This window comes from Mauremys mutica, chromosome 4 (genome assembly GCF_020497125.1).
Source record: "Mauremys mutica isolate MM-2020 ecotype Southern chromosome 4, ASM2049712v1, whole genome shotgun sequence".
NCBI lineage: Eukaryota > Metazoa > Chordata > Testudines > Geoemydidae > Mauremys > Mauremys mutica.
Genome location: NC_059075.1, coordinates 158,290,145 through 158,304,255, shown reverse-complemented (window position 1 = coordinate 158,304,255; position 14,111 = coordinate 158,290,145). Strand labels below are relative to the sequence as shown.

Below are 14,111 nucleotides of genomic sequence, written 5' to 3'. Positions count from 1 at the left end.
TGGGCACTGTTAGGCCTGAATAAAGATGCAGCACAAAACCCAGTTATGCCAACCTGACTGAAGTCAGGCTAACAGAGGTTTCTGGGTAATCTCAGAGTGGAAAAATACTGAGAAGCAGCATGTTTCACAAAGCCCTGGGAGAAAGTGAGATAAGAGAGGGGAGTGTTTGAAGGATTGATAGGGAGCCAGCCTCCCTGTATTCACTCCCTGTTTCTGTCTTAGGTTCATTGTTAACTTCTGTCTTCCAGTTTCTGGTGCTTGGCAACCATACTGATAAGAAAGTTGCTGGGGCATCACAACTTGCTTACATTATAAAGAAAGACAGATGTGCTTTGTTATTAGGGTTTGTTACTAACCAAAGGGGGGTGGGATATGGGTTGTGTGAAATGAATAATTTGTGACGCGACGGAACTGTCTATATAACCTATACTTAGTTGTAAAAGGAGCTGCTGGTTCTCTTCGGATACGAGCTGTTCTTTTACTGACACGTGCACTTGTCAATAAAGAACTTTTGATCGGACCTTGCTGGTGTTGCCTGTCTCTCTGCGGTCAGACAACGAACTTCGCTGTTGGGGTTCGAGTCCCCGACAGCACCATCTGTGAGTCCGTGACACTAGGGGTGAGATTGTTGCAAAGTAATGGGCCAGTGCACATAAACGGCCGACCCTCTGTCTCCTAGCAACTTACGGCCTGGGCCCCCCCTCTGCAAAGGTGCCAACTGAAGGTGTTGGAGACAAAGAGGTCAGGTGCCTCCTGGCCCGGGAAAGGAGCTGTCAGTCTGGAGCTGGCTGGCTGAGGGGTCCGGTTCATGGTACCTACAAGCTCTGTGTTAGACCCTGTTCCTGCCATCGAATAAACCTCTGTGTTACTGGCTGGCTGAGAGTCACGTCTGCCTGCGCAGTGGGGGGGCAGGACCCTGTGGCCCCCCCAGGACCCCACCTGGGTGGACTCGCTGGGGGAAGCGCACGGAGGGGCAGAGGATGCTGAATGCTCCAAGGAGAGACCCAGGTGGTGAAGCCGTGGGAGCTGCTTGCCCTGCAGACAGGCTGCTCCGAGGGAGAGGAGGCTCCCAGAGTCCTGCCTGGCTTGGTGGGGAGCAGTTCCAGAGCAGCGCCCGGGGACCCCGTGACAGTGCTGGGGGGACCCATTCACCTGCCTTGGGGGGGGGGGGGACTGTGTGGCTCCCCAGGGCAGGGCAGGGCAGCTCCAGGGGGGATGGGGCAGCCCCGTGAGGATCCCGGTCACTCCCGCTAGGCCGGGCGCACAGAGAAAACAGCTCCTGGCTGGGATGGGGGGGGGCGGGGGGGCTCACATGGGTGCACAGAAGGGCCCCTGTCCCACTGCCCACCCTGGCGAGAGCCAGCGGGGGTCCTGGCCGGAGGCTCTCGGCGGTAACGCCCCTGCCCCCCGCACTGTGTAACCCGGCAATGCGGATCTCGTGGGGCCAGGGCCCAACCCCCGGCCCTGCTCAGCACACAGCCCTCAGGGCGGCCGGTGCCCCCCCCGGCCAGGCAGCTCCGAGCTGGGGCAGGGGGGTGGGCAGGGGCCAGCCCGGCCCCTCGGCAGCAGAACAAAGACAGGCCCTGGGACAGAGGGACGCAGGTGGCACCTACGGCTTTATTCAGCGACTGGACACGCTGGGGTCGCTCAGCGCAGCAGAGGGAGGGGGGCTCCCAGTGCGGCCCACGTGACTGCGCCCCCCGTGGTATCTGGGGGCCCAGGCTGCCCCCCGGGGGGGGGACATGGGGGGGAGACTTCAAAGGATGCTGGGAAATTCTCAGGCTATGTCAGAAAAGGTGCAGAACCAGCATTGAGTGGGGGAAGGGCAATAAATTAACGATGGTGGCCGGGGGGAGGGGAATCCGGGGGGCAGAGGGAGCCCCCAGGTGGGGCTTTCACAGGAGGTTTCTCAGGATGTGGGGTGCAGAGGTGGGGCCAGCGGGGGGGGGTTCTCAGGCCCCCCTGTGGCGAGGTTCCTGGGGGCTCATCCAGCTGTTGGTTCGCTCCTCGAAGGCAGGTTCCCCACGGGGGGGCGGAGGGTGTCGCTCTCCAGAGCTGGGGGTCTGCCTGCAACAGAGAGCCGGGGGTCACGGGGGGACAGACCTGGCCTGGGCCCTGACGCTGGGGGGATCCGGCCGGCCAGGGTAACGGGGACCCAGCCCCTCCTGCCGGGAGGGCTGCAGCCCCAGCCATGGGGGGCAGGAGGTGGGGGGCCCCCTCCCCTCCCAGAGTCCTTTGTGGAGGCTCCCATGTGGTGTGGCCCTGGGAGTGCTGGTGAGGGTGGGGAGGGGCCAGGGTTTGGGGTGCAGGGCGGAGGTGGGGCAGGGCGGGCGTGGGGGGAGTGGGGCAGGACAGGGCGGAGGTGGGGGGGCCATGGCAGGGCAGGCGTGGGGGGGGGCATGGCAGGGCACAGGGCGGAGGTGGGACGGGGCAGGCGTGGGGGGGGCCAAGGCAGGGCACAGGGCGGAGGTGGGACGGGGCAGGCGTGGGGGGGGCGGGGCAGGGCACAGGGCGGGGGGGGGGGCAGGGCACAGGGCGTGGGGGGGGCCAGGACAGGGCGGAGGTGGGGGGGCCATGGCAGGGCACAGGGCGGAGGTGGGACGGGGCAGGCGTGGGGGGGTGTGTGGGGCAGGGCACAGGGCGTGGGGGGGGCAGGGCACAGGGCGTGGGGGGGGCCAGGACAGGGCGGAGGGGGGGGGGCCATGGCAGGGCGGAGGTGGGGCGGGCCATGGCAGGGCACAGGGCGGAGGTGGGACGGGGCAGGCGTGGGGGGGGGCCATGGCAGGGCGGGCGTGGGGGGGGCCGGGGCAGGGCACCGGGCGGAGGTGGGGCAGGGCGGGTGTGGGGGGGGCCATGGCAGGGCGGGCGTGGAGGGGGTCATGGAAGGGCAGGCGTGGGGGGGGCGGGGCAGGGCACCGGGCGGAGGTGGGGCAGGGCAGGCGTGGGGGAGGGTGTGGGGCAGGGCACAGGGCGGGGGGGGGGGCAGGGCACAGGGCGGAGGTGGGGGGGCCAGGACAGGGCGGAGGTGGGGGGGCCATGGCAGGGCAGGCGTGGGGCGGGCCATGGCAGGGCACAGGGCGGAGGTGGGACGGGGCAGGCGTGGGGGGGGGCCATGGCAGGGCACCGGGCGGAGGTGGGGCAGGGCAGGCGTGGGGGAGGGTGTGGGGCAGGGCACAGGGCGTGGGGGGGGGCAGGGCACAGGGCGGAGGTGGGGGGGCCAGGACAGGGCGGAGGTGGGGGGGCCATGGCAGGGCAGGCGTGGGGCGGGCCATGGCAGGGCACCGGGCGGAGGTGGGACGGGGCAGGCGTGGGGGAGGGTGTGGAGCAGGGCACAGGGCGTGGGGGGGGGCCGGGCACAGGGCGTGGGGGGGGCCAGGACAGGGCGGAGGTGGGGGGGCCATGGCAGGGCGGGCGTGGGGCGGGCCATGGCAGGGCACAGGGCGGAGGTGGGACGGGGCAGGCGTGGGGGGGCCGGGGCAGGACAGGCGTGGGGGGGGGCCGGGGGCGTCGGTACCTCGCGCTCAGCGGTGCAGGTTCTCGTAGTCAGGCCCATCGTCCTCGCTCTCCCGGTCGCTGGCGCCTGTGACGGGAGCCGGAGGGGGTGAGACGAGGCTCCCCCAGAACCGGCCCCCCCAGGCCCCACACATGGGGCTCGCCGGAACCGCCCCCCTGGCCTGCCACATGGGGCTGGCCCAGAACCGCTCCAGACCCCCCCCCGGCTCCCCAGAACCCCCCCAGCCCCACACACGGGGCTTCCCCACAGCCCAGCCCCCTTGGGCGCTACTCACACCCCTGGCTTGTAAGGAGGTTCCCGGGGCCCCAGCGAGGAAGGGTCCCCCAGGCTCGGGGACCCCCCCACTCACAATAGCAGGGGAGGGGCAGGTACCCCCCCCCCCACACACACACACACTCACCGTAGTGGGCGTCAGGGAGGCTGGAGCCAGGCTCTGGCATGTTGACGTACTCCAGGCTGTCGGCTGTGGGGAGCGATCGGGGGCAGTGAGCACAGGGGGTGCAGGGGGACCCCCTGACCAGGGATGGAGGAACTGCCCCAGGGGACCCCATGCACTGGGCCCTGGGGGGCTCAGTCCCCACTACAATCCCCCCCCCCCCATGGCACTGGGATCCCGACCCGGCCCCCGGGGGACCCCGGGGTGTGAGGGGGGGTTCAGTCTCATCTCCTCCCCCCAACCCCTCCCCTGCTGCTCGTCCCCATGGGCCCTTCCCCCAGTCAGCCCCAGTTCCAGGATCCCCCCTCCCTGAGCTGGGCCAGGCACAGACAGACGGGGCTGGGGGCCCCGCACTCACCCAGCGACTCCCTCTGGGCCTCCGGCATGTTCTCGTACTCATCCCCCATTGCCACTGCCAGAGAGCGAGAGAAGGGGTCAGTGAGGGGGGAGGGCCTGCCCTCCAACGTCTCCCCACAGCAGGGACCCTGGGAACCTCCCAGCCCCCACCCCCAAGGCTCCAGTCTGGGACCCACCCAGAGATGTTCAGGTCACTCCTCGCCCCATAAATTACTCCTGGATCCCAACAGAGCTGGGTGACTGGGGGCTGGGGACACACCCAAATGGGGCGCGAGGGATGGGATAGTGACCAGGGCAAGAAGGGGTCAGGTAGCTGCCCCCCCCCCCCCACAGCGCAATGCCAGGGGGCAGAGGAAGGTTAATGCTGATTGCAGGGGACGGTGGAACTGCCCGACACTAGATCCACTCTGAAATGGTCCCGGGGACTGTATGGGCCTAGGCCAAGGCTGGGGGTCAGGTAGCCAGAGTGGCCCTCTGAGGGGTCTCCGCTCAGGCCCTGTGGGAGACGGGTGGGCTGGGCGGTGGCCCCAACTCACCTGAGGACACGCTGTCCCTGAGCTCCGGCCCCGAGGTGACCAGCTCCGTGGGGGACGTCTCGGTGACGCTGTCGGGAAGCACCTCCCTGCGGCGGGAGGGGGACGGGAAGGGTGAGACTGACCAGCCGGAGCATGCACTGACCTCCTGGCTCTGACCCTGCCCCCCCAGCAATGACCCCTGTGACACCCCGACACCCCCATATTCACCACTCCACGGTCTGTTTGTACAAAGACTGCCTTGTGAGGGGTCATTCTAAACGTCCTGATCTGCTAGACAGGGACATCTCCTTGGATTGGATGGGCTGCCGTTGTATGTGAGGTTATGAGTCTGGCTGTGTGTGTGTTACTGAAACACGTTGTGAGGCGGAGAACACCCACAAGCCGCCTGCCAGGTACGACACCGTTACTGGCTCATGGAGGCAATGCACAAGCGCAGGGATCACCCCAGAAACCCCTCAGAGACAGCACCACACAACGGGGACTGTGAGCCAGGCCACAGCAGAAGAGCTTCCCAGCGCGTGGGGAGAAGATAGAAAAGGGGGAAACGACATCCTGGGGGGACCTCCCTCTCCCTGCTACAACACCCCTGGAGACAGCCGAGGGGCCAGGCCTGACCTGGGGGAGGCGAGGGGCCCAGCCTGTGTAAGGACACGTGGGAAAGCCACGGCAGCCTGTGCCCGGAGGGTCACCCAGCCCGATTCTCGCGCAGGGGAGGAGTCCCTCATTCGCCTCCTCCCTCGCGCGCGGGTTACGCGGTTTGCCGGTTCACTGAGCTAACCTGCGTTGTCCTGTTTGCTGTCCCCGAGCATCGCTCACAGCTGCCGGCCGCGGGTGATACACTCAAACGGGTGTGTTGAATTCAGAGCTGGGGGCGGGGCAGCTGTGCTCCCACCGGGGGGGCGGATTGCAGGCGCTTGCGCTGCACAGAGACCGGCCCAGCGCAAGGGGACACGATTTGGGGTTCACTCCCCACAGGGGGTTGCACGTGAATGCTGGGCAATCCCCGAGCCGAGTCTTCCCAGGCAGAGCTGAGCTCCGCGTCTGGGACTTTCTGGCCCTACCTGCGTGGGCTGGAGGCGGCTGGAGGGCCTGGCTCTGCAGGGCAGGGGGGCGAGCCCAGGCGGGCGGAGCCGGGGGGCTCAGTGGGACCCACAAGGGGGGGGCAACCTGTCACAACTCCCATCCATGACCTTTGACCCCCCAGGCTTGGACCCAGTGCCACGTCCAGCCCTGCCACCCCATGGCCTGTCCCCCCCAGGCCTCCTCGCCCCATCCGCCCCCCCAGCCCGTCTCCCCACCCCCCATCTCCCCACCCCCACCCCCCGGCATGTCTCCCCCCACCCCCCATCTCCCCGCCACCAGCCTGTCTCCCCACCCCCCATCTCCCCGCCACCAGCCTGTCTCCCCACCCCCCATCTCCCTGCCCATCTTCCCCCAACAGCCCGTCTCCCCTCACCCCTCATCTCCCCGCCCCCACCCCATTTCCCGCCCATACCCCCCAGCCCATCTCCCCACCCCCCATCTCCCTGCCCCCAGCCCATCTTCCCCCCCCCATCTCCCTGCCCATCCGCCCCCCCCAGCCCATCTCCCCACCCCCCGTCTCCCCTCACCCCTCATCTCCCCGCCCCCACCCCATTTCCCGCCCATACCCACCAGCCCGTCTCCCCATCCCCCCGCCCATCTTCCCCCAACAGCCTGTCTCCCCCCCGCAGCCTGACTCCCCCCCACCCCATCTCCCTGTCCCCCCCCAGCAGCCCGTACACGTAGCCGGGGATGTAGATCTCGTTGTTATAGTCGTTGTCGTCGTCATCCCCACGGGGCCGCTCTGCAACCGAGACACGGGGGGGGGGGGGTTAGCATGGGGAGCACCGGCTGCTCTGCCCCCTTCTCCCCCGGCCCCTTCCCCTCCTGCCCTCACCCTGCTGCCCTGACCCTCTGCCCAACCCACCCCCCATCACCCCCCTGCCCCCCACCTGGCAGCGGACATAGACCCATAGAATCTCAGGGTTGGAAGGGACCTCAGGAGGTGTCTAGTCCAACCCCCTGCTCAAAGCAGGACCAAACCCAACTAAATCATCCCAGCCAGGGCTTTGTCAAGCCTGACCTTAAAAACCTCTAAGGAAGGAGATTCCACCACCTCCCTAGGTAACCCATTCCAGTTCTTCACCACCCTACTAGTGAAATAGTGTTTCCTAATATCCAACCTAGACCTCCCCCACTGCAACTTGAGACCATTGCTCCTTGTTCTGTCATCTTCTACCACTGAGAACAGCCGAGCTCCATCCTCTTTGGAACCCCTTTCAGGTAGTTGAAAGCAGCTATCAAATCCCCCCTCATTCTTCTCTTCTGCAGGCTAAACAATCCCAGTTCCCTCAGCCTCTCCTCATAAGTCATGTGCTCCAGCCCCCTAATCATTTTTGTTGCCCTCCGCTGGACTCTCTCCAATTTATCCACATCCTTCTTGCAGTGTGGGGCCCAAAACTGGACCCAGTCTCCAGATGAGGCCTCACCAGTGCTGAGTAGAGGGGAATGATCACATCCCTCGATCTGCTGGCAATGCCCCTACTTATACAGCCCACAATGCCATTAGCCTTCTTGGCAACAAGGGCACCTGCTGACTCATATCCAGCTTCTCGCCCACCGTAACCCCTAGATCCTTTTCTGCAGAACTGCTGCCCAGCCATTCGGTCCCTAGTCTGTAGCAGTGAATGGGATTCTTCCGTCCTAAGTGCAGGACTCTGCACTTGTCCTTGTTGAATCTCCTCAGGTTTCTTTTAGCCCAATCCTCTAATTTGTCTAGGTCCCTCTGTATCCTACCCCTACCCTCCAGCATATCTACCACTCCTCCCAGTTTAGTGTCATCTGCAGACTTGCTGAGGGTACAGTCCACACCATCCTCCAGATCGTTAATGAAGATATTGAATAAAACCGGCCCCAGCACCGACCCTTGGGGCACTCGGCTTGATACCGGCTGCCAACTAGACATGGAGCCATTGATCACTACCCGTTGAGCCCGACCATCTAGCCAGTTTTCTATCCACCTTACCGTCCTGACACTGGCCCCTGCCCCACCCCCACACACTACCTGGGGGGTGTCCAGACTCACCCTCGTTCTCGTAGCTGGGGACGCTGTCTGGAGGGGGAGGGGAGAAAAAGGTGTCAGTCACCCCCAAAGCCCAGCGACCCCCGTCCCCCATCCTCCCCATATCTCTGCCTGTCACTCCCCCCTCCTCCATCCATCTGTCTGTACCCATCACTGCTATCCCGTCCGTCCGTCCCCGTCTGCCTGTCCACCCATCCGCCTGTCCCCGTGTCCCCCCGTCCGTCCATCACTGCTATCCCGTCCATCCGTCCCCGTCTGCCTGTCCACCCATCCGCCTGTCCCCATGTCCCCCCGTCCATCCATCACTGCTATCCCGCCCATCCGTCCCCGTCTGCCTGTCCACCCATCCGCCTGTCCCTGTGTCCCCCCGTCCGTCCGTCACTGCTATCCCGCCCATCCGTCCCCGTCTGCCTGTCCACCCATCCGCCTGTCCCTGTGTCCCCCCGTCCGTCCGTCACTGCTATCCCATCTCCCTGTGCCCCCGTCCGCCTGTACCCGTGTCCCCCCGTCCGTCCATCTGTCCATCACTGCTATCCTGTCCGTCCGTCCCCTGTCTGCCTGCCCCCCCGTCCGTCTGTCTGTCCATCACTGCTATCCCATGTGCCCATCCCCCATCTGCCTGTCCGTCTGTCCATCATGACTATCCCATCTGTCCAGCCCCCCAGCCACCCGCCCGTCCAGCTCCCATCCGCCTTGCGCCCCATCCATCCACCTGTACCCCAAGCCGTCCATCCATCCCCCTTCTGCCCATCCCCCTGTCCGTCTGTCTGTCCATCAGGACTATCCCCCTCATCCCCCTCAGCCGTCCGCCCATCTGTCCATCCCCCTGTCCATCTGTCTGTCTGTCCATCAGGACTATCCCCCTCATCCCCCTCAGCCGTCCGCCCGCCTGCCCATCCCCCTGTCCGTCTCCCCGTGTTTCTGTCTGCACGTCCCCATTTCTCTCACCCCCCCAATCCCCCCACTCACCGTTGTCGGTCTCTGTCCTGGTGAAGGAGACTTGGCGGCTCTGGGGCGCCTGTGGGGATCGCCTGGAAATGGGGAGGCTGGATTAGGAGGGGCAGGCCAGGCCTAAGCCCCCCGAGCCAGCACACGGACACCCCCACCATCCCCACCACGTCCTGCCCCAGGCAGAGCACACGCCTACCATGCCCCCAGTTTGTGTGTGCCTCGGTTTCCCCAGAGGCTGCACTGCTCACTAGCGCGTGGGAGGGGCTCTGTGCTCTCTGCAGAGGCCCAGCGATGCAGGTGGGAGGGGCGCCCAGCTGTCTCGGGTTTGGGCCAGGTCCATGGAGCGTGTGTGAGGACAATGGCAAAGCCAATCACCGGGACATTGGCTAACGACTGCCTGGCGCCCCCTGACACCCGCAGGAAGCCAGCCAGGCCTGCCCCGCCGGCGAGTTCAGAGGGGCCAGGCGGGGCTGGGACGGGTTGGCGGGGGGCGGCTTGGCGTAGCTGCTCCCCCGGGACGGAGCCAGGGAGCGGACAGGGCCCAGAGCGGGAGCCGGGGGGTCTTGGCCGCGTGGCTGGGCCGGGCTGGGCTTTCACCTGCTTCTCTCTGAGCTACCCGAGGGCTGTGCCCGGCCAGTCCCACAGGAACCCGGCTGGGCCCGCCGGAGCTGGCGCTGGCGGCGACACGTCTCCCTCGGGCTCCGGCTTAGGGGGACTCGCGGGGCTCACCCCAGTGGGACCCCAGGGGTCTGTTCCAAAGCTGGGGGCTGTAGCCCCGATCCTGTGGCTCTGTGACACCCACACATGCCCTGACATGCTCTGACACGCTCGCACCAACACACGCCCTGACATGCTTGCACCAACACACACCTTGACATGCTCTGACACGCCTGCACCAACACACGCCCTGACTTATCCCTGCTGACACACCACAGTGAGGTGACCGCATCACCCCATCCCCCCACCAGCTGTGTCTGTGGGGCCCACCCGGCACCCACCAGCCCCAGAGACCGGGCCTGGGGCAGCTAAGGCCTGTGGGGTGCACTCACGGAGCACTGGGGGAGCCCACGGGTTCTGGGCAGCGATCGAGGGGAAGCCCCATGGGGTGGAAGGATTGGGGGGAACTCAGCGATGTACAGGACCTGCTCAGGGTGGGGGTGTCCCGGGGGGGCAGGGCAGGGAGGGGGGGTCACTGGGGTACTCACGGGATGGACAGGAACTGCTCAGGGTGGGGGTGTCCCGGGGGGGCGGGGCAGGCGGGGGGGGCAGGGGGGGACTCACGGGATGGACAGGAACTGCTCAGGGTGGGGGTGTCCCGGGGGGGCGGGGCAGGCAGGGGGGGGCAGGGGGGGACTCACGGGATGGACAGGAACTGCTCAGCGGGCGCCACCGGTTGCTGTTTGATCTGGTTCCTGGAGGGATCTGGGGAGACAGGAGATTGGCCTGACTGGGGGCAGTGGGGCGGGAAGATGGGGGTTCAGGGTGTGGAGGTGCAGCAGGGCGCATGGCAGGGGATGGGGGAGCAGGGAGTACAGGGTGGGGTGGGGAATGGGGACGGGGTGCAGGGGATACGAGGGGTCACAGGGGTACAGTGTGGGGTGGGGAATAGGGGGTGGGGTGCAGGGGATAGGAGGGGTCACAGGGGTACAGGGTGGGGGATAGGGGATGGGGTGCAGGGGTACAGGGTGGGGGTGGGGAACAGGGGATGGGGTGCAGGGGATACGAGGGGTCACAGGGGCACAGGGTGGGGTGGGGAACAGGGGGTGGGGTGCAGGGGATACGAGGGGTCACAGGGGCACAGGGTGGGGGTGGGGTGCAGGGGATACAAGGGGTCACAGGGGTACAGGGTGGGGAACAGGGGGTGGGGTGCAGGGGATACGAGGGGTCACAGGGGCACAGGGTGGGGGTGGGGGATGGGGTGCAGAGGATACGAGGGGGCACAGGGTGGGGGTGGGGAACAGGGGATGGGGTGCAGGGGATACGAGGGGTCACAGAGGCACAGGGTGGGGGTGGGGGATAGGGGATCGGTTGCAGGGGATCCGAGGGGTCACAGGGGCACAGGGTGGGGGTGGGGGGTGGGGGAGGGGGGGCAGGGGATACGAGGGGTCACAGGGGCACAGGGTGGGGGTGGGGGATAGGGGATGGGGTGCAGGGGATACGAGGGGTCACAGGGGTACAGGGTGGGGTGGGGGATAGGGGGTGGGGTGCAGGGGATACGAGGGGTCACAGGGGTACAGCGTGGGGGGGGGGTGGAGGGGATGGGGGGCGGGGGATGGTAGTGGACACAGGGGTACAGGGTGGGGGTGGGGGATAGGGGATGGGGTGCAGGGGATACGAGGGGTCACAGGGGTACAGAGTGGGGTGGGGGATAGGGGATGGGGTGCAGGGGATACGAGGGGTCACAGGGGTACAGGGTGGTGGTGGGGAACAGGGGATGGGGTGCAGGGGATAGGAGGGGTCACAGGGGTACAGGGTGGGGTGGGTAATGGGGACGGGGTGCAGGGGATACAAGGGGTCACAGGGGCACAGGGTGGGGGTGGGGGATAGGGGATGCGGTGCAGGGGATAGGAGGGGTCACAGGGGTCACAGGGGCACAGAGTGGGGGATAGGAGATGGGGTGCAGGGGATAGGAGGGGTCACAGGGGCACAGGGGTACAGGGTGGGGGATAGGAGATGGGGTGCAGGGGATAGGAGGGGTCACAGGGGTACAGGGTGGGGGATAGGTGAGGGGGTGCAGGGGATACGAGGGGTCACAGGGGCACAGGGTGTCGGTGGGGGATAGGAGATGGGGTGCAGGGGATAGGAGGGGTCACAGGGGCACAGGGTGGGGGTGGGGGATAGGGGATGGGGTGCAGGGGATAGGAGGGGTCACAGGGGTCACAGGGGCACAGAGTGGGGAATAGGAGATGGGGTGCAGGGGATAGGAGGGGTCACAGGGGTACAGGGTGGGGGATAGGAGAAGGGGTGCAGGGGATAGGAGGGGTCACAGGGGCACAGGGTGGGGGTGGGGGATAGGAGATGGGGTGCGGGGGATAGGAGGGGTCACAGGGGTACAGTGTGGGGGATAGGAGACGGGGTGCAGGGGTACAGGGTGGGGTGGGGGATAGGGGGTGGGGTGCAGGGGATAGGAGGGGTCACAGGGGTACAGGGTGGGGTGGGGGATAGGAGATGGGGTGCAGGGGATAGGAGGGGTCACAGGGGTACAGAGTTGGGGATAGGGGATGGGGTGCCGGGTACAGGGTGGGGTGCATGGGGGGTACTCACAGTTGGCTCGGGTCAGCACCATGAAGCTGTTGGGGGGGACACAAGGTGGGGGTCTGTGGGGTGAGAGAAGACGTCATTAGAGCCAGGCAAGGTCCCCCCATTCAGCACCTTTGTAGATAATAATTGGAGATATACCAATCTCCTAGAACTGGAAGGGACCTCGAAAGGTCATGGAGTCCAGCCCCTGCCTTCACTAGCAGGGCCAATTGTTGCCCCAGATCCCTAAGTGGCCCCCTCAAGGATTGAACTCACAACCCTGGGTTTAAACAGGCCAATGCTCAAACCACTGAGCTATCCCTCCCCCCCAAACCTGCCAGATACCCCTAGGGAGCCCCCTGCCCCCCCAAACTCACCCCAAGGGAGCCCCCCCATACCCATCCCCCCTGGCCAATCCCAGCCCCTCACACCCCACCCCACTGCCCTGGCCCCTCCCCCGGGGACCCCGAGCCCCTGCCTGGTGCCCCCTCGCTGTGCGACGGACACGGACTCACTTGTACTCGTAGTCCCCGACCGCCTGGGCTCCGTGGGCTGCCGAAAGAGCAGGGCGCAGCGTTAGGGGTGGGGGCAGGGGGGGTCCGGCCCACTCTGCTCCTGCGGGGGAGGGGAGAGATTGAGGGGACAGGACCCCCCCCATGGTAGCCCAGCACGGGGGAGGGGGCTGGCGTGGGTCCGGGGGGAGCAGGGTGTATGTTGGGGGGCTCGGGGGGAGGAAGGGGTAGGGGTGTCCCTGGGGGGAGCAGGGCGTGTGTGTGGGGTGTCTCTGGGGGGAGCAGGGGTGGGGCTACCTGGGGGGCAGCAAGGCATGGGGTGGGGGGCAGGTGCTGGGTCCCCTTGTGCGTTGGGGTGAATGTCACGCTGCCCCATGGCTGGAGCTGGGGCAGCCCATGTGCAGCCCCCCCACACGCTGGATGGGGTGGGGGGGCGCAGGACTTACCAGGGGAGCCGGTGTCCCGGCAGCCGATGCAGAGAGCCGTGGCCAGCACGGCCGGGAGAACCAGCACGACGGCCCAGAGCACCCCGGCCAGAGAGACGGGCTCCATCGCACCTGGGGGGCAGAGGGGGTTAGGGGGGGCCCCGGCCAGAGAGACGGCCCCCATCGCACCTGGGGGGGGGGGGGAGCCAGGGCTCCTAGAATCTCAGGGTTGGAAGGGACCTCAGGAGGTATCTAGTCCAACCCCTGCTCAGAGCAGGACCAAACCCAACTAAATCATCCCAGCCAGGGCTTTGTCAAGCCTGACCTTAAACACCTCTAAGGAAGGAGATTCCACCCCCTCCCTAGGGAACCCATCCCAGTGCTTCACCACCCTCCTAGGGAAATAGTGTTTCCTAATATCCAACCTAGACCTCCCCCACTGCAACTTGAGACCATTGCTCCTTGTTCTGTCATCTGCCATCACTGAGAACAGTCTAGATCCATCCTCTTTGGAACCCCCTTTCAGGTAGTTGAAAGCAGCTATCAAATCCCCCCTCATTCTTCTCTTCTGAGGCTAAACAATCCCAGTTCCCTCAGCCTCTCCTCGTAAGTCATGTGCTCCAGCCCCCTAATCATTTTTGTTGCCCTCCGCTGGACTCTCTCCAATTTATCCACATCCTTCTTGTAGTGTGGGGCCCAAAACTGGACACAGTCTCCAGATGAGGCCTCACCAGTGCTGAGTAGAGGGGAATGATCACATCCCTCGATCTGCTGGCAATGCCCCTACTTATACAGCCCAATGTGCCGTTGGTCTTCTTGGCAACAAGGGCACCTGCTGACTCATATCCAGCTTCTCGTCCACCGTAACCCCTAGGCCCTTTTCTGCAGAACTGCTGCCCAGCCATTCGGTCCCTAGTCTGTAGCAGTGCCTGGGATCTCTCCCAGCTCTGGGAGGGGAGTGGGGGCTGGTGTTTAGAGCAGGAGGGGACTGGGAGCCAGGACTCCTGGGTTCTTTCCCAGCTCAGGGAGGGGAGCAG

The 14,111-nt window shown here is 65.9% G+C and overlaps 1 protein-coding gene across 2 annotated transcripts; it reads right to left on the bottom strand.

The window, feature by feature from the left end:
- Positions 1 to 1,931: 1,931 nt before the first annotated feature.
- On the bottom strand, positions 1,932 to 13,366 carry LOC123368518 (linker for activation of T-cells family member 1-like). 2 transcript variants are annotated; one of them, XM_045013369.1, is made up of 12 exons: positions 13,096 to 13,366; positions 12,653 to 12,752; positions 12,162 to 12,214; positions 10,256 to 10,319; positions 8,916 to 8,977; positions 7,950 to 7,976; positions 6,605 to 6,668; positions 4,844 to 4,929; positions 4,309 to 4,362; positions 3,915 to 3,977; positions 3,515 to 3,580; positions 1,932 to 2,067 (listed from the first exon to the last, which is right to left on the bottom strand). In XM_045013369.1, the coding sequence occupies exons 1-11, from the start codon at positions 13,256 to 13,258 to the stop codon at positions 3,522 to 3,524; spliced, it is 795 nt and encodes a 264-aa protein (XP_044869304.1). In that variant the 5' UTR covers positions 13,259 to 13,366; the 3' UTR covers positions 1,932 to 2,067; positions 3,515 to 3,521. The 2 variants fall into 2 exon arrangements, with proteins under 2 accessions (XP_044869304.1, XP_044869305.1); XM_045013370.1 differs by having other exon boundaries at positions 12,653 to 12,689.
- Positions 13,367 to 14,111: the final 745 nt, after the last annotated feature.